This window comes from Triticum urartu, chromosome 3A, assembly GCF_056163025.1.
Source record: "Triticum urartu cultivar PI428250 chromosome 3A, HENAU_Tu73, whole genome shotgun sequence".
NCBI classification, from domain to species: Eukaryota; Viridiplantae; Streptophyta; class Magnoliopsida; order Poales; family Poaceae; genus Triticum; species Triticum urartu.
Window position 1 is genome coordinate 695,206,683 of NC_141875.1, and position 25,338 is coordinate 695,232,020.

At 41.7% G+C, this 25,338-nt stretch overlaps 2 protein-coding genes across 18 annotated transcripts; both read left to right on the top strand.

Moving 5' to 3' along the window:
• The first annotated feature begins 2,110 nt into the window (after nt 1-2,110).
• On the top strand, nt 2,111-8,572 carry LOC125520863 (crossover junction endonuclease MUS81). The gene is made up of 15 exons (XM_048685902.2): nt 2,111-2,410; nt 3,029-3,126; nt 3,287-3,365; nt 3,535-3,621; nt 3,714-3,824; nt 4,898-5,055; nt 5,154-5,207; nt 5,581-5,651; nt 5,728-5,834; nt 6,341-6,401; nt 6,781-6,939; nt 7,325-7,404; nt 7,559-7,793; nt 7,885-7,971; nt 8,103-8,572. Exons 1-15 carry the CDS (start codon nt 2,199-2,201, stop codon nt 8,205-8,207), a joined length of 1,704 nt encoding a protein of 567 aa, XP_048541859.2. The 5' UTR covers nt 2,111-2,198; the 3' UTR covers nt 8,208-8,572.
• Nucleotides 8,573-10,642: 2,070 nt separating this feature from the next.
• On the top strand, nt 10,643-20,754 carry LOC125521414 (ubiquitin-conjugating enzyme E2 28-like). Of its 17 annotated transcripts, none has more exons than XM_087514087.1 (19): nt 10,643-11,085; nt 12,942-12,963; nt 13,170-13,264; nt 13,354-13,449; nt 14,464-14,595; nt 14,749-14,865; nt 15,007-15,176; nt 15,298-15,372; nt 15,554-15,602; nt 15,685-17,164; nt 17,303-17,381; nt 17,593-17,722; nt 17,846-17,948; nt 18,186-18,281; nt 18,425-18,488; nt 18,574-18,657; nt 19,479-19,538; nt 20,106-20,251; nt 20,343-20,754. In XM_087514087.1, exons 1-8 carry the CDS (start codon nt 10,948-10,950, stop codon nt 15,311-15,313), a joined length of 786 nt encoding a protein of 261 aa, XP_087370213.1. In that variant the 5' UTR covers nt 10,643-10,947; the 3' UTR covers nt 15,314-15,372; nt 15,554-15,602; nt 15,685-17,164; nt 17,303-17,381; nt 17,593-17,722; nt 17,846-17,948; nt 18,186-18,281; nt 18,425-18,488; nt 18,574-18,657; nt 19,479-19,538; nt 20,106-20,251; nt 20,343-20,754. The 17 variants fall into 17 exon arrangements, with proteins under 17 accessions (XP_087370213.1, XP_087370210.1, XP_087370216.1 ...); XM_087514084.1 differs by having other exon boundaries at nt 15,685-15,833; nt 17,123-17,164; nt 18,425-18,657; XM_087514090.1 differs by having other exon boundaries at nt 15,685-15,833; nt 17,123-17,164; nt 17,611-17,722; nt 18,425-18,657.
• Nucleotides 20,755-25,338: the final 4,584 nt, after the last annotated feature.

The window sequence follows — 25,338 nt, forward strand, 5'->3', positions numbered from 1 at the left end:
AAGCATGGCGTGGTGCAAGATTTGTTGCTGGTGCTACCGAAGATTCACATGGTATGGTGCAAGCATGGCATGGTGAGGAACGAAGATTGATAATGGCAATGTACACTTGATAGTCAAGCAGGTAGAAATAAGGCTTGTCCGTACCAGCCGGCAATGGCAATGCACTGGGAGTTGGAACCATGTGAGACTGAGATGACATTGTGGACTCGTCGTGTAGAGGCGGAGAGGCCCCCCTCTTCGCCGATCGCAGCCTGGCGGCTACTGCTAGGAGGCCTGGTCGTAGCATTGCCTCCTCGTCTGTCACACCCGACAGCTTACAGCAAAGCAACCACTAACCCACCGAGCGCAGCTATGAAGAACCGCTTAGCCGCAACTGCAATCTTTCCAGACGGGAGGGAATGAAGGTAATGGGACAGAACGACTATGTTTCCTTAATGAGTTGCTCTCTATCAGGAAAGTTTTGGGCCTCTCTATTTGGCATCTCTGTGTTCACTCTGCTTAAATGTAATCCGAGCCTATCAGCAACCACAACATCTTTCGGACCATTTCGTGCAACAATTGCGAGTATATATGCCCAGCGTCCTGAACATCGATTCCACCATCATAGCTGCACTTTTGCTGGTGATTTTAACTTTTGTTTGCGCACACCCACCATGGCCTTCATATCCTCCATGCGGTGGACGATGTTCGCAGATATAACGAATCTACTAGAGTTGCTCTTAGCATATAAAGTGAGTTTACATAGCTTTCAAAATGCGTGAACAACATGTTTGTAAAAATCTGCCCACACAAACAAAAGGATTTAGAGAAGTATACATAAAAACTTCAACACCTCCTATGTGATTGTATTTTTTCCAAGCATTTAAAAAAAAGGGTTTTATCATTTATGCTACTGGTTGTGTCCCACTACTCAATTTTGCCATTAGAAATTACAACTGCTCAAAAATGCCATTAGATATCTAAAAAATGCCATCGTTCTGTTAGATGTTTGCTCAAAAATGCCATTAGACATTGTTATTTTTACGTCAAACCCGTTGACCATGTTCTATGACAAAAATAAGCCTAGACCCACATGTCAGTTCTCTTTATCTCACAATGATATGTGTGGCCCCACTTGTCAGGAGTAACCAAGCGAATAATTTTATAGGAAAATAAAAACGCTATTGGGATCAAGTGGGCCCCATACTTTACTGTAGTGAGATAGAGGGAGAGCTGGCATGTTGGTCCATAGGTATTTATGTTATTATAACATGACAAAAGAGATTTGAGATCACAATAATGGTGTTTAGTGGTATTTTTGAGCATGTGTCTAATGAAGCGACGGCATTTTTGAGCGGTTGAAATTTCTAATGGCAAAACTGAATAGTGGGACACAATCGGTGGCATAACTGATAAAAACCCAAAAAAGAGTCACATTTGATGATCGGAAGGAGAAATAAAAGTAAGCACTAAATTTATTTTCCACAAAGGATGCAAAACTCAAAGTTTTTACTGTGTTTACAGAACAAACATATTACTCAGAGATTTAATACTCAGTCCCTGTTTGGTTCAGCTTTTATCGACAGATTCCGCTACCGTGCAGCAGAATCTGAATCAAAGGGCGAACCTAGCAGAATCCGATTTCAGAAATCCGCTGCCAAAATCTGAACCAAAAGCGGAAGCAGCCCAGGACGTGCTTTCTAAAATCTGATTCCGCTGCAGGCCAAAATCTGAAAAAATTGTATTAGCTGGTTTGCCAAATGACCTACATCTTTTTCACATCAGATTTTCCACAACTATTTTTTCATAGCAGATTTTTCATATATTCTTTTAGAAATTCACGGCCAAACCAAACGGGGCCTCAAAACTAGCTCAATACTTTTGGCATTTCGACTTGTCATTTCAAACATGCCTAGTAGGAGTAGGACACGGTCTCTGTGTAGCGTGCACCTCTACGTACGGTCTCGTTCCCATCATGACTGCCGCGGCACTTATTTATCTGTTTTTATTTACCTGTTCAGAGTTAACTCTCGACTGTAAAAAACATTATCGACTGTAAAAACCAGTGAACCACAAAGCCAAAACTTCCGCACCAGTAATGGCGGGCTCCTCCTCCCCACTCCCAAACCCCAAACCCTAACCCCCCCTCCCAACTCCCCACCCCCACAGCCTCAATCCCCTCCCAATCCCACATTCCCACGCCCCCACCCTCGGCGCAGATGGCCCCGTCGGCGCCGAAGAAGAAGCGCAAGGTGAACCTCCGGGAGAACGAGGAGGTCGCGGCCAGGATCTTCGAGAAGCACCGCTCCATGGCGGCGCAGCAGCCGGGCGGCCTCCCGGACCACCAGGCGCGCGCGCTCTCCGCCGCCTACACCGGCGTCTGCGCCGCCAAGGAGCCCGTCCGGACCCCCGGCGACCTGGCCCGTCTCAAGTGCGCATTTCCCCATCCCTCTCAAACTGTTTCATCTTACACTGTTGCGACGAGGCTAGGTTTCGGTCGATTTCGGGGTCGCGCGCTTGGGATTATGTATTGGGTCACATCGCTGCTCTAAGACAAATGGGTCGGTTTATGATTTGGGCGCCTTAGCTCTATTCGGTGGATGTAACGGTTTAGTCCTTAGGGGATTTTAGTTATGCCCATTTGGTCTGAGCATGAATTTTCGGTTTGGATGGCTATTGGTCTGTGGAATCATAAGTTTCAGTTCAGTTCCCCTTATGTTTGCTCATCTGCTGCGGCCGTTGATTTGCTGCAGGTATATGCTGAAATCGATTCAGGCCATTGCCATTTTTATATGGGGAGGTGTATTTATATCCATCCCTTTAGGGTTGTCATTCTACTTGGGATTCGCCTGCAAGTAGATAACCAGAGAAATGGTTCATATAGAACTCTTTCCCTTTGATTTTTCTTTTGTGTGTTCAATTTAGAGGTGGAAATCACACATCAATCGTTGCTTTCTACATTGAGTTGCATCGATTTTTGAAAAAAATTACATTTTCTGAATTAGTTTAATCATTGTTGTTGCTTCCTCGGTTCTATTATTTTTGTCAGGGGAGTTGGAGGTTGGTTTGTTGATGTTATGGAAGACTCCTTTCCAGGGTCCAGCCTTGATTTGTCTCCTCCGACAAGTAATACACCAGGAGAAATGGGTAATAGTTTTCATGACTGCTCACGTGTCCTCTGGAATCTGTTATTCCTTTTTCATCATCAGGATGGCAACAAGTCTTCTTCCCCTTCAGTTTTATCAATACTCAGTTCAATGGAAACAGGACTATTATCATATCTTACAGGGTACTGTCCTTTTAACAGGGAAGAAGAACACACGAAACAAACCTTATGTGCCACGGTTGAAATCAGCTGCTTATGCAATAATGATCACACTCTACAGGTATGATTTTTTTGGGGGTGGGGGTGGGGGGCTATCTTACCTACATTTTTGTTGTTCACGCTGCAAAATTAATGCAACCTTAGTACAAAGGGCAACATTTAATCAGAGGAAAAGGGAAAAGACACTTGAATATGCAACAACGGATATTGACAGTTGTTTCCCCCCCTAGGGAAATGGAAAGAGGGAAGGAATTTATGATGAGGCAAGAGCTTATTGATGCTGCTGAGGCCAGTGGTCTGTCAGAACATGCAATAGGGTACAGTTTCAGTGATTCAGTATATGCCACGGTTGCTGATTTCAGCTGATATTTTAGTGCATCGCTAACTGTCTCTGTTGTATTATGAGCAGCCCAAACAACAGTAGGAATTCTCGGAATGAAGGTTACAGTTATACTGGATGGAATAGCATGAAGACGTTAACAAATAAGGATCTGGTTAAGAAAAAGAGTAATCCTGCAAAGTAATGTACCAGGCTCATCCTCATATTAATGTTATGTTTTTCCGTCATTTATTAAAAAAATAATTGGATCTTTTAGGGGAATAAACCCAATACGTTTTATACTCACGTATTAGAGCACAAGTTTTATTACCTTCACATCACTGGCTATTGCTGTATAATGTACTATTGTCGCTCTGCTAGCTATTGGTTGTGAACTTTTTTACTTTGCCTGATCTTTCTTAAATGATAAATGATATTTTAATGGACTCAAACTCAAGGAGATACCAGAGCTATAAAATACATCACTTGTATGCATGAACTTGACTCTCATTAGAGGGTTCATAGGGTTCTCACGTATTTAAGTATGATTGTGTCTGCACTAGTTTATCTGATTCATGCTCTTGCGACACTCACCGGATAGAAAAGCCTCTCACATGTTTTGGTCTGAGTGTGGATCGGCAGGATCCAAAAATGTGGCTAACATCTGGTGTGCTTTTGCTGTTTGGTAAATGTGTTCTCTAGTAATTTAACTTGTATCAAGAAACAATCCTACTTCAGTTTTTTCTCTTGGTCGGAGAAGTTTGATATAGTGCAGCAGTGAAGTCATATATATGCTAGCAGAGTATCAACATCTGATAGTTTGCTAGTTGATGCTTGTGGGCACCTTAGGTAATATAATGCTCTCTAATCTTTTGAGCTAATTAAGAAAATATATCTTTTAAACATACAGCTCTGCGGTGGCATATCATCAATTTTCTATCGATGGAATAGAAGCAGGCATGTCCAATTCCATAGCTCCTTTGTACTTATCTGGTCCACAATATGAACCTCAAACATGTTTATAAAAATCTTGCACATGTGGCCATTTGGGAATGTTCCAGATATATGCCAGATTGCTACATGAACCAGATCTTGCTCATTATTTTGGTCCTACACTCATCTCCCGTCTTTATTTCCACCCTGAATACAAGCAGAAGCTCACCCTGTTCAGTTTGCAATTCCTTTTCTCTCTCTGGGGCTTTATTTGCCAATCACACACATTCTGTTGAGATACCAAGCATAGACTTGGGACTTACCGTATGAGTTTGCTGTAGGTATTACCTAACAGAAAAAGGCAAAGAGACAGCTCGCGATTGTCTCGCACGATCTGGATTGGATGGTCCTGCAGGACCTTTAACGGCAGCCGGTCATTCTGCAGTTGTGCTCAGCGATTCAGATTCTGATGAACATGACGGCAGCAGTCCCCTGATAGGTATTAATAAAGTTTTCTGCTCATGCACTATGAATTTCCAGATAACCGATTATGGTACCCCAGCAGCACTATAATAAATTCCTTTTACTCAATTGCAGGTTCTGAAAGAAGTGGACTTCCAAACTCAAAAGCAGGCAGTTCCAGTTCCTTTGGTATTAGCATGCTTTCTTTGCATATATATGATGATATATTCCATAAGACTAGTCACAGTGGGGAGTAACTTAGAGTAGTAACATGCATATGTTACTAGTCTATGTTACTACCTTCGCAGTGGGTAGTAACATATGTGTTGTGTCATGCATCACTTCATGTATTACGTTGTAGACTCATCTTTTCTTAATATGTGTGATGTTACAGTAACTAGCTATGTTACCACATGCCTCTCTTTCTTCATTAATTACATGCCACATCATCTATTTTGCCTAGATAAATGTGATGTTACCACCTATATTACTCCCACTGTGGGTAGTCTAAGCAAAATATTACAACCCGCTGATCTTTGTAGTTAATGCCATTTTTTTTCAGACAACGGCCGTGCTACTAATTCTCCTCTTTCATCTCGAGGAATGTTCAGACAGCAATCGTTTAGTGCAATGGTACACTTGACTTTCCCTTTCCGTACCCTTCTTTTTCAAATGGAACATAATGCAACATTTTCTTTTCTAACGTCAGGGTTCTGCTGAGAAGTCTTTACTAGCTATGCCACCTCATCAATATAATGAAAGTTTTCTGAAAGTTTATGACGTGGTGCTGATATTGGATGATCGAGATACTTTCGGGTCTGTATGATCGTATCTTACTCAGGAGTTGTATTTTTTAGTTGTGTCTGATATTTAAGTAGGATCATAATAAGTCTTAGCAAATAAACAATATATTTAGGCCCCCCCCCCCCCCCCCCCTAAAAAACATCTTTTGAGGAGGGTAAAGTAACTGAGGATTGGGAGTATGCGTACCTAGTCTCTTTTTCGCATGACCTGCAAGGGCATTCTATTCTTCATGTTAATATTATTTCTGTTAAAATAAGATAGGCAAGGGATTTCACATATTTATCCACTTAGTGCTGGAATTGTGAATTTTACACTTTGATTCGTTATCTCGTGTTACTTAAACTGTTTAACCTTCTGCTTCTGTATATAAAATTTAGATTCTGCATGTTATTTAATTAAATTATTTTCCAAGGAAACAAATTGATTATTGTTGCATCCATTAGTTTTTTATGTTTTATTTAATCATCCATCTATGTATCAGAATTCAGTTCTCTTATGATTGCTCCCTTTTTGTGCAGGCCCCGTTCCAGAAGAAAAGTTGTTGATAATATACGCTCGCATTTTAATATTCCCGTAGAGGTTAGTTGGATTGAGAGTTATGTGAACTCTTCTTTGTTTAACACTGCTTGCCTTTTCCTTTCTTCTTGTATCTAATTCATCAGTACTCCTCTGGGTGTTATCCTTGTTCATTTCTTCAGACAACCAAAATACACTGCTAAAAGTCATTATATCCATCAACATGGCTCTAAATTAAATGCCCTGTACTGCTGGATTAATTATCTGATATGTTTGGTCGCTGCCCCACCGTGTTGATGATTGCTGACTGCATATTTTTCTTGCTTGTGCGCAAGGAGACAGCATAATAATATTACCAAAGTTGCTTTGCATAGATTGAACTGTTCATATAATGTGCCAAAGAAAATGGTGCTGATCCTTCTGTTTGAACCATGTCATCCAGATTAAACACTTGCCTGTTGGAGACGCTCTTTGGATTGCTCGCCATAAAGAACTTGACACGGAGTATGTTCTTGATTTCATTGTTGAAAGGAAAAATGTGGATGATTTACTTGGGTCGATTAAAGACAACAGATACAAAGATCAAAAACTAAGACTGAAGGTACCATCTGAAAATAGATTTGATTTTTGTCATTAATATTATAAACCTTCCATCTTAACTTTCCCAGTTCTTCATGCTTTCAATTTCTCACTGATAGTAAAAAGGGGCAGCCCACATGCTATCCCCTGTGATTTGTTGTTGCTTGAGTCTAATCTTAGCCGAGGAGATTTTTTTCCTTATTCTTTGTTATCATTAATTGAAAAGCATAGCCCATATTTGGGTATGAGATGATGAAGGACAATGTTATTAGCAGACATAAGCTTGAGCCTGTAGATTGTGCATCTCTTCCCAAAGAAACTGTATTTCTTGTCCATATATATGGGTTTGCTGTGGTTATTTTAGCAACAATACGACGTGATACCTCCATTTGTTGTATCCTTTGCAGAAATGTGGGCTAACGAAGTTAATATATCTAGTTGAAGGGGATGTAAACACTGTAGATGGATCAGAGAGTGTTAAAACAGCGTATGTACTCTTCTCATGAAGCCTGGACGATCATGTTGACCCCTGAATGCCAGTACTTTTTTCTCGTTGTTTAACATTATTAAATATTGTTCCCAATGCTTTGACTGTCAGCCTTATGCCCTATTAACTCTCCTCCACATGCCTTTTATTTCAGCTGCTTCACTACTGAGGTTCTTGAAGGATTTGATGTCCAGAGAACCACTGGGTATGCTGACACTGAAAAGAAATACGGCCACCTCACGGGCTCTATAATTGATTACTACAGCAGAAACTTCTCTGCTGGTGCTGATACCTCTCGACTTTGCCTGACCTACGACGAGTTTGTGAAGAGGTGTTCTGACCTTGAGAAGGTCACTATGGGCGATATATTCGCCCTTCAGCTTATGCAGGTAACTGGGCGAATATGGCCACCTCCACCAAAGTTTGCCGGGTAGTCCATTTCATGCAGTAGTTTTCTCATTTATTGTGCATGCAAATCAGGTGCCACAAGTGACAGAAGAAGCTGCTCTTGCTGTCACGAGTCTCTACCCCACTCTTCTCTCGCTTGCTAAGGCGTACACCTTGCTTGTGAGTCCTCTTTTCCTTTCAACTTATACAATGTTCTTTACATATCGTTAGCTGCTCCTCACGCAATTGATGTACAGAACAATTCAACATGTCTGTAGAACTAAAAGTTTATCCTTGTAACAACTTTGAAGGATGGCGATAGGCGTGCCCAGGAGGAGATGCTGAAGAACAAGAGCGACATGGTCAACACGGGGGCTAGCAAGAACATCTTCAAGCTCATCTGGGCGGAAGGATGAACACCCCGTACTTAGCCGGTCTTTTGGTCACCATCGCGGTGATTTCAGATCTTCTACGCAAGTTCCCAAGGTGAAGACAGGAGGGACCCTTTTTGTGCTGTGCCTGGTGCCTTGGAGAACTGAAAGTCACTGAACTTGTAACCACCACCTAACAGAACGCCTTAGCGTGGCCTCGCTCCCCGTTTAAATTACTACTAGAATTGCATGCTCCAAATTATGGAGTCGTCTTATTAAGGTAGTGCATTAGCGCTTCATGTGTGTATATATACTAATATTAGTTCTCGACTCAGTTGCTTGGATTATGTGATGTCTTGTGTTAACTCGACCTTGCTTGCATGGAAGCAGACAAGGCAGGTATTAGAATTTAGCCTGCTGGCAAAGTGACGTAGACTCGCTAGACCCCATGGTTTTTATCCATGTGCTTGATGGAACCTGAAAGCGTTCTTTGGTCGGCAGGTCCATGTTCTGCAAGAACAACATGTTGAGCAGATTCTATTTTGTGAAGATTGTGGTGTTGAGTTCTGTGAAGATTGTGGTGTTGAGGAGACGATTGAACGTCGTTGCTTCCTTCCGGTCAGGATCCCTTCTCTTCATAGAAATTGTTGATGGCAAGTTTCAGAATCGCATGCTGCTACCACTTTGTGTGGGTGCTGGACGATTTGGACTGAAAGAAACAATAGGAGATATGAAGAACTTCAAATGGGCCATTGATACCATCCACGATCTAGCTGCGCTAGTGGGCTTGAAGACAGCACGAGAACTGAGGGAGAAATCGGTCTGGATACCCCCTGAGATCACTTACAACAAGGTCAATGTTGACCCGAGCTATTACGAGCAAGATGGCTATGGTAGTACGGGAGTTGTTATCTGGGACCATATCGAAGCACTGGTTCAGAGCACAAGCAATTTTGGTATCAATTTTGCACAAAATGCAAGCACTATGGAAGCCTTGGCGCTTGGTGATGGCATTCGTCTTGCTCTTGGACACCTCAAGGTGATCATCGAAAGTGATGCTCAAGATGTACGAATGCTAAATGAGGCAAAATTTTCAAGAGCAGACCTGGTTTCATTGTCCATATCAAACAAAAAAGCAAATGCATATGCGAGATCCAGTTTTCAATCTTGCTCCATTGTCCATATCAACCGAGAAGCAAATGAAGCGGCACACATATGTGCCAAATAGGCTAGTGAGGATTGTAGAAGACGTATCTTGGTGAATTACACCCTTGCTTTTCTTCTAGGATGTATTCACACACACTGTAATCCATCTGAGTAATTCAATATAGCCTGTTGTTGCAAAAAGAAATTGTTCGACCTATTTGTTGTCATTCGGATGGTGGTCTTATGGAGATGTGCCCTTGAAGTGCAGGGCATGAGACATGAAAGAACCATAAAGAAAGAAGAAAACAAAGAATCGTTGGCCATACCGCTTTGTCGCATGGCGCCAATCGGGAGCAGACCGCCGCCCCTTGGGTCCGGTAGGAGCTTCAATAGGGCGCCTTGTTGAGCTTCTTGGCGCCCATGCGCCCCCCTCATGGGCCGGCCCAAGAAGAAAATAGCGGTTGATTGGTTTCCTAATTCCCTTGATCACGTTAGACCGGTCGCGGTCAACCAGTTGACTTTTGAAAGAAATAAGTTTTTTTAATAGTGAACTAAAAAATGCCCATGGTTTTTGAAAGACAAGTTCACAAACTTAAAAAACAATCACGAATTTGAAAAAAAGTTTATTAAATTTGAAAAAAATCACATATTTTAAAAAAAATTAATTGATTTTGAAAGCTCATCGAATTGGAAAAAATCATTGAATTTGAAAAAAGTTCATCAATTTTGAGAAAAACTTCACAAAAATTGAAAAAAGTTCACAGATTTTGAAAATAAGTTTATTGAATTTTAAAAAGGTTTATTAAATTTGAAAAACACTTCACTAAATCTGAAAAAATCATCGAATTTGAAAGAAAGTTCATTGAGCGCCCCGAGCACCCACCTTCGGAATTCGCACAGCCGCCGCAGCCCTGCCATCCGCCCACGCCATCAGCGCGCCCGTCTGACTCGCTGCTGCCGCGCCCCTGGCACGACGCGGCATCCCGCGTTGCGCACACCATCAGGAGGGGAGAAACGCCCTCCCCCCCCCCCCCCCCCCCCCTGCCTACACCAACAGCGGGAGGGGAGGAGAGGCGAGAAAGTGGATGAAAGCAACAGAAGCTAGAGCGGGCGAGACGAGGTTTCGATCAACTCAGATACGTATCCTAAGCTATTATATCCGGGCCAATTTTTTTTACACTTAATAAGTTGGTGCTAGATAAAAAAACGTGGCGTCTTTATTTTTTTTGGCAGTGCTAGGTGTTTCTAACCCATTTGTTTTCACCACGCAACCAATCTGATCCGAAACAAAAAAAAGGAAAGAGGCACGACAACGGTATTCAGGGGCATCGGCTGCCTGGAAAACTCTCGTTCCGCCGCCGCCTCCGCTCCGGATCCAGCCCCGCTCCACTTGCCTTTCGTATCCGCACCCACGCCACACGCACCTCGGCAAGGACAAGCCTCCGCCCGCCGCCACCGCCTCCGCCCCGCCTATAAAGCTCCGCCCTTTGCCCGGCCCGCTCCTCCTCTCCCCGTCCGGGCCGCGCCTCTCGCATCCTTCCTTCGTCCTCGGTCCGCCCTGGCCGCGTGGTGGTCTCCGTTTCGGCCGCCGATTCCAAGTCCGTCCGCCAGCTCGTGCCCTGCTCCCTCTCCTCTCTGCATGCGGGGCCGCGCCGCTCCCCGAGGACGCGGGCGGGGGCTCGGCCAAGTGGCGGGCGACCGGCGGCGGGGGCACCGGCGTCGTGCGCCAGCCGCGCGCGCTCGTCCTCGACTCGTCCCTCTCCTCCTCTCGCGTCCGGTGAGGCGACTCGTCCTCGGTTCTTGCCTCTCCTCGTCTCGCGTCCGGTGAGGCAGTTCGTCCTCGGTTCCTACCTCTCCTCCTCTCGCGTCTGGTTCCATGTTGCTCGTTCTCGCTCGAATTCGTCCGTCGTTTAGAGTAGATAGAAGAATCGCTTCTGATTTGTTCGATTCTGCTCGTCCTCAGTTCCTCTGTTCTGAACCGCGTCTGATTCAGTTGATTTCGCTCGTCCTCGATTCGACCGTTTAGATAGAAATGCGCGTCCGGTTTGACTTGCTCGTCCTCGCCGTCGTCGTCAGTTCAGAGTCGCGTGTGATTTGATTCTTGCCCGTCCTCGCCTTCGCCCTGATGCTCTCGCGTGTTCTTGGGGATGTCTCGTCGGGGGTCCGCGACTCTGGGAGGAAGCGAGCGGTCCGTCGGTCGGTTTGGGTCATCGTCTTGTTTGCGAGCTAACCAGTCTGTTCGAGAAACTTGTTCGTGCGCTGCTGTTATCTGACGATCCTGCGTTTCATTTTCGTGGTCGAGCGATGGTTCCTGCGCTTCTGTTTGAGAACCTTGCGCGTGCGCGTCTGTTACCTGACGACCCTGCGTTTCGTGTTAGCTGTGGAGCGATGCTTCTTGCGTTTCTGTTTGAGAGACTTGTGCGTGCGCTTCTAGTATCTTACGATCCTGCCTGCGTTGTTCGTCGGTTATTTTCATATCTCAAACGCATGCGCCCTTGTGATACTCTGGTTTCCCTCTGTCCATTCTTGTTCTACCGGCAGGCGTGTGTGCTCCCGTCCTAGATGCAGAGAATCTTCTTCTTGTCTCTTACGCTTGTTCTTGCTATCACGCTTTGCTTATGTTCCAATATATGATGATCGATGATGCGTGTTCAACTTGTTTCTTGTTATCATGCTTTGCTTATGTTTCAATATATGATGATTCGTGTTCAGGGGCGCAAACCATGTAGGCCGTGGGTACTGTGATGTGAGGCTTATTTCCTGCTGATAAATTAGGATGATAGGCTGAGAAGAAAAGCCTGACTCTTGTAACAATCACTTGCTTGGTTTCCACTTCTTTGTGTGGCCGATTTGGCATCCAATGCATCATAATCACGTTTTCCCTGCTTGTTTTCATATCCAATGCATCCACTCATCAGAGCACCCTTTTCCCTATTTGTTTTCACTTCTTTTCCTAATAATTAATCATGTTTACCAATACTGCATTTCTACTGCTCTTTGTTCCCTTTTGAAGTTCACCGATTCAAATCTGATGTGACTTCTGTGTTAGTATACTAGCCATGATGTGTTTTATTCAAGTTATTAACCTACAAATTTGGCTTGAGATGCTACATGTTTATATGGCACGATTGATTGTTGTTTGCGTATGGTTATTAAGATTGATTGATTGATTGATTGCTGTTTGTTGATTGATTGATTGGTGTTTGCTGTTTGTTGATTGATTGCTTGATTGCTTGTTGTTTGTTGATTGGTATCAAACTTTGGTATTCGTAGTTCTTGATCTTAGGTAACAGACCTTGCACTATTCTTTTTTCTGAACTTTTTTGTGATTATGCAATGCTTTTCTAAGTATTTAAGGTACAAATATCTTGATCTGGACACATCACATCTGCTCTTTATTGTGTTGCTAAGGACACTGATGGGTTGAGTTGCATATAGTGCAGGTATATTTACATTCTTTACATTTTGTGATGCTGATGCCTCTAGTCCCAAAGTGTTTATTTACCCAAATTTTGCTACTGGAACTTTTGGTTTTAGATATTGGCACCTGATATTTGAATGGATGTTTTCATGATGCCTAATTTGATTCATTATCATTGTTCTGATGGTGTGCTACTGGTGTTTTAACTGAAGCTGTGGATCGCTCATCAACCTGGTATGTGTTTCGATGATAACCCATCTTGAATTTTACTCGTTCCTATATTTTACACAAATGTTTATCTCATGGCTGGTAATGGTAACCTTATGAATGCATAGCCCACATTTTAGCTAGTTATATAGTAATGCCATACTTGCTTGGATGATGTTCTGTATATGCAAGTGTGGTGAGCTCACATATTCTGTCGGCATCTATCTATGCAGCTGAGCTCTTTCTGGATAGGACAGAGGTACAATATTTACATCCATGGCAGAAGGTTCTTAACCCTGAACTCATCAAAGGTCCTTGGACTCAAGAGGTTTGGCACTGCACTCCTGACTTTGCTCGAAAAACAAACCTTTTGCACATTTTATAGTTATATTTATGATTATGATATTTTTTCTACAGGAAGATGATAAAATTATTGATCTTGTAAGAAAGTATGGACCAAGAAAATGGTCTCATTGCAAGGACCTGCAGAAGGACCCTCCGACCTTAGCGCAGGTGATTTCCCCTCTGCCCCTTTTGATTCCGTCTAGATCTTGCCCCGAATTGATGAGCGCGCCGTTGGCGTGGCCTGTTTGTTAACTGTTGTTACTGGTCATGGGGATTAGGTTGTCGATTATTTAGCTGTGCTCTTGCAGTGCTTTTAGGTTTGCTGGATTGATTGGTGGAGAATACTGCTTATGAACTGTACATGGACTACTAATATGATTGACTCATGTCAAGTGTGTGATGTATCTTCTGAGCAGGCCATTTAAAAAAGCCCTTGGATTTTGTTCTGTTAGGTTATAAAGTATGCCAACCTTATTACAATTTATAGTCAGTACCAGTACCACATGGGCAGAACATGCACCACCCTGTAGCACTATATGCTATCTTAACTGCCATAACCAAAAGAAATTAAAATTGCCAAGCACTTCACATTTTATATGGACAGTTAGGCATGACTAGCACTATATAAGAAACATAAACAGTTCCAATCTAATCTGTTAGGCATGGACTAGACTATTTAATAAACTTAAGCAGTACCAACCAAATCAATAGGGAGAATTTTCGAGAGTGAACTATGTTTTAGGAGGTGAGGTGGCAATGGTCACCTGTCTTCCTTAGTCTATTAACGCATACTGGAATAAATATAATTAGTGAAACAACTTCAGCATTCATAATGTGTGTAAACCTGATGTTCTGTGTTTTTGTGGAGAATAAGTGGCTTCAGTGGATGTCCTGGCCTCCTGGGTGACTTGATGTTTTTTAATACAACAGTTGGTTCCACTAACCTCTTGAAATTAAGAATAATGAACTTTGAATTATTCTAATCATTGTACTGGATGGGTATATGATGATTGTTCACACATATAATTTCATGCCTAATTCTGAACTTGTTCACACATAACTAAAGCTGGCCGCTGTTTGATCTCGCAGCAAATATGACTTGTTTCTTACTCATACTTGACTGGCTTCATACGAATGCTTGTCTGACTGTTGTGTAATATGTATTACTTTCCTTTTATTCAGGAAGGTCCTGTAGGTGAGGACATGTTCCACTGGCAGGCCAGTATCATGGGACCCTTGGACAGCCCGTTTACTGGTGGCCTATTTTTGGTGAACATCCATTTCCCACTGGATTATCCCTTCAAGCCCCCAAAGGTAATTTCCGGTGTACCGAGCTAACCTTTGTAAAAAGGAGTTCATATTGATTCTATGATATTGGAATTGCTATTACACAGATGTCTTGGGGTCCTCAAACAATTAGTTTGCTGCTGCTTGCTATCTTAACATTCAGACATGAACATATTTCAGGTCTCTTTCCGCACCAAGGTGTTCCACTTCCACTTTCACCCAAACATTAACAGCAACGGCAACATTTGCCTTGACATTCTCAAGGAACAGTGGAGCCCGACTTTGACCATATCAAAGGTAATGATCTGCATTCCTAGCTTGGTTGTTCCATTTTTGCTTAAAGCTTATTGCTGATATAAGCTTGGTTACTTCAACAACTTAATCTCACAAAAATTCTTCATGTATGTTTCTCTAACATTTACCCGTCTCTGTTAACAGGCCCTCCTGTCAATCTATTTGTTGCTGACGGACCCCAACCCCAATGATCCTCTGGTGCCTGAGATTGCTCACATGTACAAGACTGATTGGGCCAAGTATGAGTCCACGACATGCTCCTCGACACAGAAGTACGCCATGGGTGGATGTATAGGCAAGCAATGTGGAGAGAGGTATTCTTTTGATTGTTCTATTTTTATGGTTTGCTGAAATACATTCCCCCCCGGGTGGGATTGTTTGCTAATTTTGAAACACACTAGTTACTTCCATTTGTGTACTTCTGTTTGTTCTTAGTTCTTCTCAGCTATAGCTAAAGTCAAAGACGACAAACCAGGTGACTTATTGGAGTTGCAGGACTATAAATCATCGGTAAGTTTTTATGCTTTCAAATGGTCAGAGTTTGAATTTTGATCAGTTTGTCTGACTTGTTTTATACTGAATCCTTGATTCCTTGATAACTTAGATATACACACATGAATAATTACTTATGTTATGATCATAAACTGATTTCTAAGTATCTTTGACTCATATGATGCTTTTTACATAACAGGTCATATGAATCTTCATTTGTAAATATGACTGCTGGTGCTGCCGATGATGTAAGCTACTTTTCTTGCTTCAAGAATAATATAAATATCATTTACATCACACTCACATTTTAAGTTGCTCATGTCATTTCAGGCTAGCCATCGGCTTGGAACTAATGAGAGACAACCGCTGTTGCCAACTTGAAACATATACTTTTTAGGTATGAATGGTTTACCTCTCCTCCTCTCGCGTCTGGTGAGGCAATTCATCCTCGGTTCGTGCCTCTCCTCCTCTCGCGTCTGGTGAGGGCAATTCGTCCCCGATTCCCTCTCCTCTCGCCTCTGATTCGTCCATTTAGATTAGAAGAATCGCATATGATTTGTCATTTTGCTCGTTCTCGATTCATCTGCCTTGAAGTGCGTCTAATTCGACTGATTTTGCTCGTCCTAGATTCACTCGTTTATATAGAAAATCACGTTTGGTTTGATTTACTCGTCCTCCTCGTCACTTTAGAGTCGCTTGTGATATGATTTTGCTTGTCCTCGCTGTCGCCCTGATGCTCTCGCGTGTTCTTGGGGCCGTCTCATCTGGGGTCTCTGTCCCTGCGACTCTGGGAGGAAGCGGGCGAGCAAGCGAGCGGTCGGTCGGTCTGGTTTGCGAACTAAAGTCTGTTTGAGAAACTTCTGTTCCTGCGTTTCGTGTTCACGGTGGAGCGATATTTCCTGTGTTTACTTGTGCGTGCGCTTCTGTTATCTAACGATCCTGCGTTTCGTGTTCACGGTGGAGCGATATTTCCTGTGTTTACTTGTGCGTGCGCTTCTGTTATCTGTCGATCCTGTGTTTCGTGTTCGTGTCGGGGCGACGGCTGCAGGAACGATGGGTTCTTGGTTCGGAAATTGGAGCAGTGTCAAATCGTTCCCTCTATATCACCACATGCGTTGTTCGTCGGTTATTTTCATATCTCAAACGCATGCGCTTGATACTCTGGTTGCCCTCTGTCGATCCATGTTCTACCGACAGGCGTGTGTGCTCCCATCCTAGATGTAGAGAATCCTGTTCTTGCCTGTTACAGTTGTTCTGATGCTGTTCTTTTCAATTGTTTATTGTTATCATGGTTTGCTTATGTTCCCATATGGCATGATTGATTGATTGTTGTTTGTTGTTTGATTGATTGGCTTGAGATGGATTGTTGTTTGTTGTTTGATTGATTGGCTTGAGATGGATTGTTGTTTGTTGTTTGATTGATTGGCTTGAGATGGATTGTTGTTTGTTGTTTGATTGATTGGCTTGAGATGGATTGTTGTTTGTTGTTTGATTGATTGCCTTGAGATGGATTGTTGTTTGCTGTTTGATTGATTGCCTTGAGAAGGTACAAACCATGTATGCCGGTTGATTGTTGTTTGTTGCCTTGAGATATTACATGTTTATATGACACGATTGGTTGCTGTTTGTTCATGGTTATTACAATTGATTGATTGTTGTTTGTTGATTGGTATCTAATTTTGGTATTGGTAGTAGGTAACAGACCTGGCGCTATTATTTTTCTGAACTTTTTTGTGATTATTATGCCTTCACATTGCACCGCTCCCAGATTCATATCGACATGCCCACACTGTCTGACGAGGATAAAGATGTAAGGAACTCCTCCCAAGAATCTCTCTTGCTCCTTGTATTAACTTGGCGCTAGACTTTACATGCCATTTTTTTTCATGAAACTGGAGCTCCTTGCTGTAACCCATTATATGACTTTATGAGCATGCGCCACTTTCAGGTTATGAAAAAATGGGATGCTCCAAACAAGATTGACTTCCTATCTTTCTTATACAAGGCATGCAAAAGATGTGTGGCAAGTAAGTAACTCTATGTCGATATTTAGAGTGTACTACTTCACAGTGCCATCTTTCCCAACAGATTGAAATTTTTTATATTGATATTTTGTTGAATATCACATGTTTGTTTGCACTTCATACTTTGGAAAATATTCCTAACGTTGATAGTAATTAACATGTATTTTTCTCTATTGAGTACTACTTTGTCGTTTTTTAAGTGTTCTTATTTCAGAAGTTTGCTCTGCACAAGTGCAACATGGCTGGAAAACCTGCTGCTATTACTTGTGTTGTGGACAGTATGACGGACAACCTAAGGCCTACTCGTGCAGATGCAACTGATGTGGCAAATGCGGTGCTGGATGGTTAGTTTTTGCCTCTTGTAGATATCTTATACTTTGGTGATCCTGTACAGCTGCTCATTACTGCACCCAAACAAACTATAACTACACAAGCTGTAACATGAATCACAATTGTTTTGTTCGTAGTGATGCCATTCTCCTTGGTGCCGAGACTCTCCGTGGGTTGTATCTAGTTGGGACTATTTCAACGGTAGGCAGAATTTGTGCTGAGGTGAACTTTCTTTTGGAGGTATATGTTCTCTTGAGGCCTGTTTGGGAGGGCATTTGTTGATAGGTTCCCTTTTGTAGTTCAAATCAGATTTCAATACTAAAATGTTACAAATAAATACTATTCTTCCCAACAGCCCCTAAATGTGTTCTCAACAAGTATATCTTTGACACTCTAATGGAATCTAATGGAAACTCACTCCTTCCTGCCTTTTCTCTCTTCATATTTGGTGATATATTTTCATGAATTGTTTCACAGGCTGAGAATGTCTTCAACCAGGATTTGTACTTCAAGCGAACCATGAAATGCGTGGGAGAACCCATGACCCACATGGAGTCTATTGCTTCCTCTGAAGTGCGTATTTTGTTTCTTTTCATTCTCCAACCTTTTGTTAGTGTTTACAGGGAACAATTTCTGTCTCCCATTGATTGAATATCAGTCTATGACACTTGGGTTTATAAGTCTGAAATAGTTCACTACCTATTATCTGGGTGCAGGCTGCTATCAAAGTTAAGGCTTCGGTCATCATTTGCTTCACCTCATCTGGACAGGAGAAAAAGAGTATTTCTTCTTATAGGCGCTTCACCTCATCTTTGTAGTTTAATGGAAATTGATTGATATATTATGCCGTATCGAGTATCTGCAGGCTAATTGCCAAGTACAGGCCCACCGTGCCATTCCTCGTCTAAAAACAAATCAATTGAAGTGGAGATTCACAGGGGCATTTGAAGTATGTGAACAACCTTTTTCCTCGTAACCTTTTTAGTACTTCCTGTGTGTGCTATATCTAGGTAATAATGATTCAGAACTAGCATGCTGATCTTCAAACTTTTAAAGATAACCTCAGGCTATAGTTTTTGTTAATGACGAATCTAACACTGAACCTTGCACAATTGTGCAACTCAATACAGAGGAACAATATATAAGTATTTGCCATGTAATGCTAGAATATTCATTTAGCATTTAACCTTCATGGTTTTGCCTTGATACAACATCCTTCTTTTCTCTCAGCAAAAGATTGATGATATGTATTTCTCCTTTATTTTTACTTGGTGCATAATTCCTACTACCTCCGTTTCAGTTTATAAGGGACGCCTATATTTCTAGATCATCAGTTTGACCAACGAAATATGTATTATATGTTGAAGCATACCATTGAAATTAGTATTTGAAATAGGTTTGCCATGGTGTACCTTTTGTAGCATAACTCATATTTCATTGGCCAAACCGTTGATCTGAAAATACGCATGTGCCTAACAAACCGAAAGATTGGGAGTATGTTGTTCAACTGGACTTGCTAATGTACTACAGAATTTACCCTGATGAGAAACAGTGTGGTGTTCAACAAGATTCGCTAATTAATATGTATTACCACGTGTCTAATACATCCCTATCTAGACAAATCCAAGACAAGTAATTGGGGACGGAGGGAGTACTATAGAATTTTGCCCGATAAGAAACAATACTGCTTATGTTGGACCAAGACTTGTCTCTGGTGTTTGGCAGTGTGCCACTGTTATAACTCATCTTTGTTGCATTGTCTTCCTGCAGGCAAGACAATCACTCATAGTTAGAGGCCTCTTTCCCATGCTTGCTGATCCACGTCACCCGGTGAGTTAACCTGCCTTTGATCGGTTGGCTGCATTAACCATTCTTTGTTGGTTCTTTTCAATTTTAGAATACATGACCTAGTATGTATAATATGAAAAATAGGAACTACCTATAAATATCAACGTCTTTGTTCTGAACCTAAAGGGAATAATGGCAGTTGGCCTTATTGCATATTCCCAATATGTGAAAAGTGGACGCTTTACATACACCAGGCCAGTGAATTAATTCTGCTTTTAGGGTTTTTGCTTGCATCATCTTCTACTTACAAATGGGAATAAACACTACACTAGACTGCAGTTCACTTTCGAATAATTGGCAAGTCATCATAAGCTCGGTTAATCAGTACATTATCTTGACTGGTGGTAGGCTGGTGTGTTTATTCTGTATAATATAAACGCAATACTTGAGCTTATAAGCTGGTGTGCACCAGTGAGGCTGATGTTTGGAGGTTTCATCTTGCATCCACCTTGAATTATTTGGTAGCTAGAATTCCTTGATTTGGACCCAACAAGTAAGAAGCTTGGTTTGCCTGGTGATTTGTACTGACATTGTTTCTCTGCCCTGCAGGCTGAATCTACTAGCACTGGAAATGAATCAGTGTTGAAGGTTGCTCTTGACCACGGCAAAGCATCTGGTGTGATCAAGTCACATGGCTTACCTTAGCCAGAATTTCTATAAGAATGTCGCTCATGTTACATGCCTTGCTTTCTCTAGTAAGTAGAACAAGAATACTGTGCCTACAAACTTGTGGGTATTGATGAAGATAATCACTTAATCAACCTCTAACTAACTTCCTATTTTCAGGAACGAAGATCTGGATCACCCTCGCCCCTCTAGAGAAATCAGTTTACTCATTCAAGTTCTGAAAATTCTTTATAGCCTTTTGAGTTTACTTCGGTCTTGCATGTATTAGCTTTCTGTTTGTGCCCCTATTTATGTATGTTTCTTGTGTGCAAGTGCTCCATTCTGTGTGTGTATGACTTGTGTGTGGCTTGACTCTGTGTGTGTGTGGCTTGACTGTGTGTGTGACTCTGTGTGGCTTGACCATGTGTGTGTGACTCTGTGTGGCTTGACTATGTGTGTGTGATTCTGTGTGGCTTGACTATGTGTGTGTGATTCTGTGTGTGCTTGACTCTCTGCTTGTGTGACTCTGTGTGAATGTTGCATTTGTTTGATGGTGTGGCCTGTTTGCTTGCTTGATGATTGGTGTGGTTTAACACTGCCTTTGCCGGTCCCAAGCCCGGATGTGAAAATGTGGAGGGAGCTGCATTTACCTCCTTTGTATTATATATATATTCACCTTCTAAAATTTGTGGCTGATGGCATTCTAGTTTACTTAGACGGTTAGCTTGTTAATTAGTTTTGTGCATGCAAGACTTGAAATCTAGCTGATGTTACTTTCTGTGCATGATAAATGGTTTTGTTGTGCACCTTTTTGAAGATGTGGCCCGTCTTCCCCTCTATTTTCCTCTTTTGGATGTTAAATAGCATTTGCTATGTTTCTGAATTGATTATTTGTTGTAAGATATGGTTATCATATATAGTTCAGAGATAAATGTCTTTGTTTGCAGCAGTACATTTTATTCATTCCAATGGTGATTTTACTACTGTTTTTTGTGTGTTGGAACTCTTGCGGAAGTTCTCTGTACCCCAGTACCAATGTATATCTATTTCAGTGTCATTTTGTACTATAACATCACTGAAACCAGTGGCATAGTTGAGATGAGTGATGTGATTAGATTGTACCAGACATGCGACTGCAGGAGCTCAGTGTATGAGTATGCGCCCCGTGACCGCAATTATCTAGTTACTTTAACAGGACTAGCTAGTCACTTTTGAACAATCAGGTAGTTTACAATATGCAGTTTTACTTGTATTCAAGAATGGAGCTTCTTCACTTCCTAGATGCAGCAGGTTGTCCATGTTGTGTGTTCAATTTCTTTGATTCACCTTTATTTTCATTTCAGCAGGTTGTCCATGTTGTGTGTTCTGTATGGATTAGACGCCGTCTGACTACTTTGTCTTCGATGCCGCAGCCCCTCGTTGGGTCTTTAGTACTTCTTTTGTGTGTTCAATTTTTAATCCCCATTACGTGTGATGCTCTTTGTTTCTGTGTAATTTGAACCTCTGGTTGTGCTCTTGTGAGTTGTGAGCGGTGTCTCTGCTCGTGTGGGCACACATGATTTGAACCGCGATTCTGCTAGTGAGGCAAGCATGATTTCAGCGGTGTTTCCATGTGATTTTGAACTATGTCTGTGTTACGATCTTGTGAAAACGTTGCGTGAATATTTATTGCCAATTGTGTGTCGTGCTAATACTGCCTTTGGTTGATTGTGTGGCTTGTTGCTTAGCTGAATGATTGGTTGTGGTGTTTGCTAATTTTTTTTGTGTTTTGTAGTTTAACACTGCCTTTGCCGGTCCCAAGCCGGATGAGAAAATGTGGAGGGGACTGCAGTTAGCTCCTCTGTTTAGAACTTTCATGGTCTCCAAATATTTTTCAATGAATAGTAGTGAATGAAGTGAGTAGAAGTCACACAATGTGGTGTCAAGCTATTGAATGCATCCTTTTTTGATAAAAAGGATTAAAAAACAATAAAAAAACTCAAAATTAAAATATTCTAAAAAATAAAAGTCTAAAAAATATGAAAGATTTTTAAAAAATAGAATACTAAAATAATAACAGACTCAAAATTATAGAAGATTCAAAATAATAGAAAGACTTAAAACAATAAACAGACTTGAAATAATAAATGACTCAAAATTATGAAAAGACTCAAAAACAAGAAAAGACTCAAAAGTATAAAAGATTCAGAATAATAAAATACTTAAAAAAGAGGAAAAAACTCAAAAAGCAATAAATAAACTCAAAATAATGGAAAGACTCAAAATTATAAAAGTTTCAGAAAAATAAAAGACTCAAAAACATTAAAAAAGAGTCAAAATTATATAAATACTTAAAAACAATAAACAAACTTAAGTTAAAAAAACACTCAGAAAACAATAAAAATACTCTAGATTATAAAAGATTCAAAATTATTTATGGTGCACTAGGAATTACCATGCCAACACTAAATTAATTACCTATGACGTTGATAGAAATACATCACAAGCATTAGATTGTGCCCGGTCAATACAAATGGGCCAATTTGTGGTGTGTTAGAAAAAAGGCAACACCAATACTAACTAAATGGGTCGGGCCAGTTTGTGGTGACGTGCCAAATATGCAAAATGCAACCACTATTTGAAAAAACAATATTGTGGTGGTGTTGGTTGGAAATGGTGTGCCGCCAACTAAAGTTGGGGCTGCCCATTTCTCTACTAGTGAGTACATGTTCCTGTGGTACCTCTGGATAGCAAAATTTTCATTGATAGTTTGTAATGAATTTGCCGGATCAACATGTTCGCCCTCATGGGTCCATCTATTTCGGGAATGCCAAATATACCACATGATCAACACTATCTCTGCTCTACCACCATTGGAGAACATTGGGGCGCTGACAATGTCGCGTGACCAAGTAAGCGGGTGAAGTCGTGGTAGGCAAACCACTTCTGAGCTTCATCCCAAAAGCGTTTGGCGTGTGAACATTGAATCAGTGCATATATGCTTCAGATGCTCGTTCATTGCCAAACAAAGCTTGCGTTGATATCTATCACGAATATGTCATCTATGCAATGAGCATTCATTTGGTAGAATTCCTTTAGTCACTCTCCACTAGAAACACTCTGGTTTTGGCACCACCTTTAGTTTCCACTCGACTTACATAACTGTTCATCTATCATCGAGGTACCCGTAGTTGTCCCTTCCTCCATAGCATTCACTCCTTTTGAGTCATTAGAGACAGGTATGGTGACTTTATAGTGTAGACACCCGACTTCTCAAAAGCCCACACCCCCACCTTGCCGTATTGGAATATTGTAAATTACTATCACATCTAGTGGCAGGCATAGGAAAGAAGTGAAAGGATCGAGAAGAGGTGTCTAGAGGGGGGGGGGGGTGAATAGACTCTTAGTAAGAAAAGTTACAAATTTTAATTTCTTTAAGTTGAAGTGGAGTTTCAGCACAAGTTTAAACATTCACAATACATACCAAGCAATCATGACAAGAGTATATGAGCAGCGGAAAGTAAATCATGCAAGTTGCAAGAATGTAAATGGATGGGATTTGAGTGTGCAAACACAATTGGAGACATGGAGATTTTTGCCGTGGTTCTGATAGGTGGTGCTATCGTACATCCACGTTGATGGAGACTTCAACCCACGAAGGGTAACGGTTGCGCGAGTCCATGGAGGGCTCCACCCACGAAGGGTCCACGAGGAAGCAACCTTGTCTATCCCACCATGGCCATCGCCCACGAAGGACTTGCCTCACTAGGGTAGATCTTCATGAAGTAGGCGATCTCCTTGCCCGTAGAAACTCCTTGGTTCAACTCCACAATCTTGACGGAGGCTCCCAAGTGACACCTAACCAATCTAGGAGACACCACTCTCCAAAAGGTAATGGACGATGTGTTGATGATGAACTCCTTGCTCTTGTGCTTCAAATGATAGTCTCCCCAACACTCAACTCTCTCTCATAGGATTGGATTTGGTGGAAAGATGATTTGAGTGGAAAGCAACTTGGGGAAGGCTAGAGAGTAGAGATCAAGATTTATGTGGTTGGAATGGAATACCTTGACCTCAGCACAAGTGTAGGTGGTTCTCTCTCAGAAAATGTATGTTGGAAGTGTAGGCATGTTCTGATGGCTCTCTTCATGAATGAAGAGTGGGTGGAGGGGTATATATAGCCTCCACACAAAATCTAGCCGTTACACACAAATCACCAAACTCGGTGGGACCGAATCAGAAAACTCGATCAGAACGATTTAGTTCAAAATATGAACGTTAGGATTTTCGGTGGGACCGATATGATCAACTCGGTAGGACCGATGTGATAGGGTTAGGGTAAAGCCTTATCTCGGTTGGACCAATTACACAAACTCGGTGGGACCGATTTGGGTAATAAGCAAAACAGAGAGTTGTCCAAGCAAACTCGGTGAGACCGATTGCATATTTCGGTGAGACCTCAATTACTGCAATAGGCAATAGAGAGTTGGCAAGCCCATCTCGGTGAGACCGAGATCCCATCGGTGAGACTGAATTGACTAGGGTTTCTAGCAGTGGCTATGTCAAGTGAACTCGGTGGCGCCGGATAGGAAATTTCGGTGGGGCCGAGTTTGACTTTTGGTTTGGGACATATGTGGATGTGAGAAAGTGGTTGAGGGCTTTGGAGCATATCACTAAGCACTTTGAGCAAGCAAGCCATTAAGCAACACCTCATCCCCTTTTAATAGTATTGGCTTTCCTATGGACTCAATGTGATCTTGGATCACTAAAATAGAAAATGTAGAGCCCTGAGCTTTGAGCTCGAGCCAATCCTTTGTCCTTATCATCTTGAAGGGGTTCCACATCCTCTAGTCCACGCCACTCCATTGTTGAACTTATCTGAAACATACTAGATGAAAACATTAGTCCAACAAGAGATATGTTGACATTAATTACCAAAATCACCCAGGGAGCACTTGTGCTTTCAATCTCCCCCTTTTTGGTAATTGATGACAACATACATCAAAGCTTTAGATAAAGATATAGAGAATAACCAGTAAAGCTTTGGAAATACATGTAACATGCATAGGCTCCCCCTATATGTATGCAATCATGAAAATATGGAATATAGGAGCATGTGAATGCATGAGCATGACAGAGTAAGCAATGTGTTACATGTATCTTGGCTATATGCATCAGAGCAAAATATGTGAATATA

What these genes read in the sequence shown, in the direction of transcription:
- LOC125521414 (XM_087514081.1), top strand. Translation starts at nt 10,948, where the DNA reads ATGCGGGGCCGCGCCGCTCCCCGAGGACGCGGGCGGGGGCTCGGCCAA. An exon ending in GTGGATCGCTCATCAACCTG is followed by an intron (nt 12,964 to 13,169) that starts GTATGTGTTTCG and finishes CTATCTATGCAG; the next exon opens with CTGAGCTCTTTCTGGATAGG. An exon ending in ACCCTCCGACCTTAGCGCAG is followed by an intron (nt 13,450 to 14,463) that starts GTGATTTCCCCT and finishes CCTTTTATTCAG; the next exon opens with GAAGGTCCTGTAGGTGAGGA.
- LOC125520863 (XM_048685902.2), top strand. Translation starts at nt 2,199, where the DNA reads ATGGCCCCGTCGGCGCCGAAGAAGAAGCGCAAGGTGAACCTCCGGGAG. An exon ending in TAATACACCAGGAGAAATGG is followed by an intron (nt 3,127 to 3,286) that starts GTAATAGTTTTC and finishes TCCTTTTAACAG; the next exon opens with GGAAGAAGAACACACGAAAC. An exon ending in AAAAAGAGTAATCCTGCAAA is followed by an intron (nt 3,825 to 4,897) that starts GTAATGTACCAG and finishes AGTTTGCTGTAG; the next exon opens with GTATTACCTAACAGAAAAAG.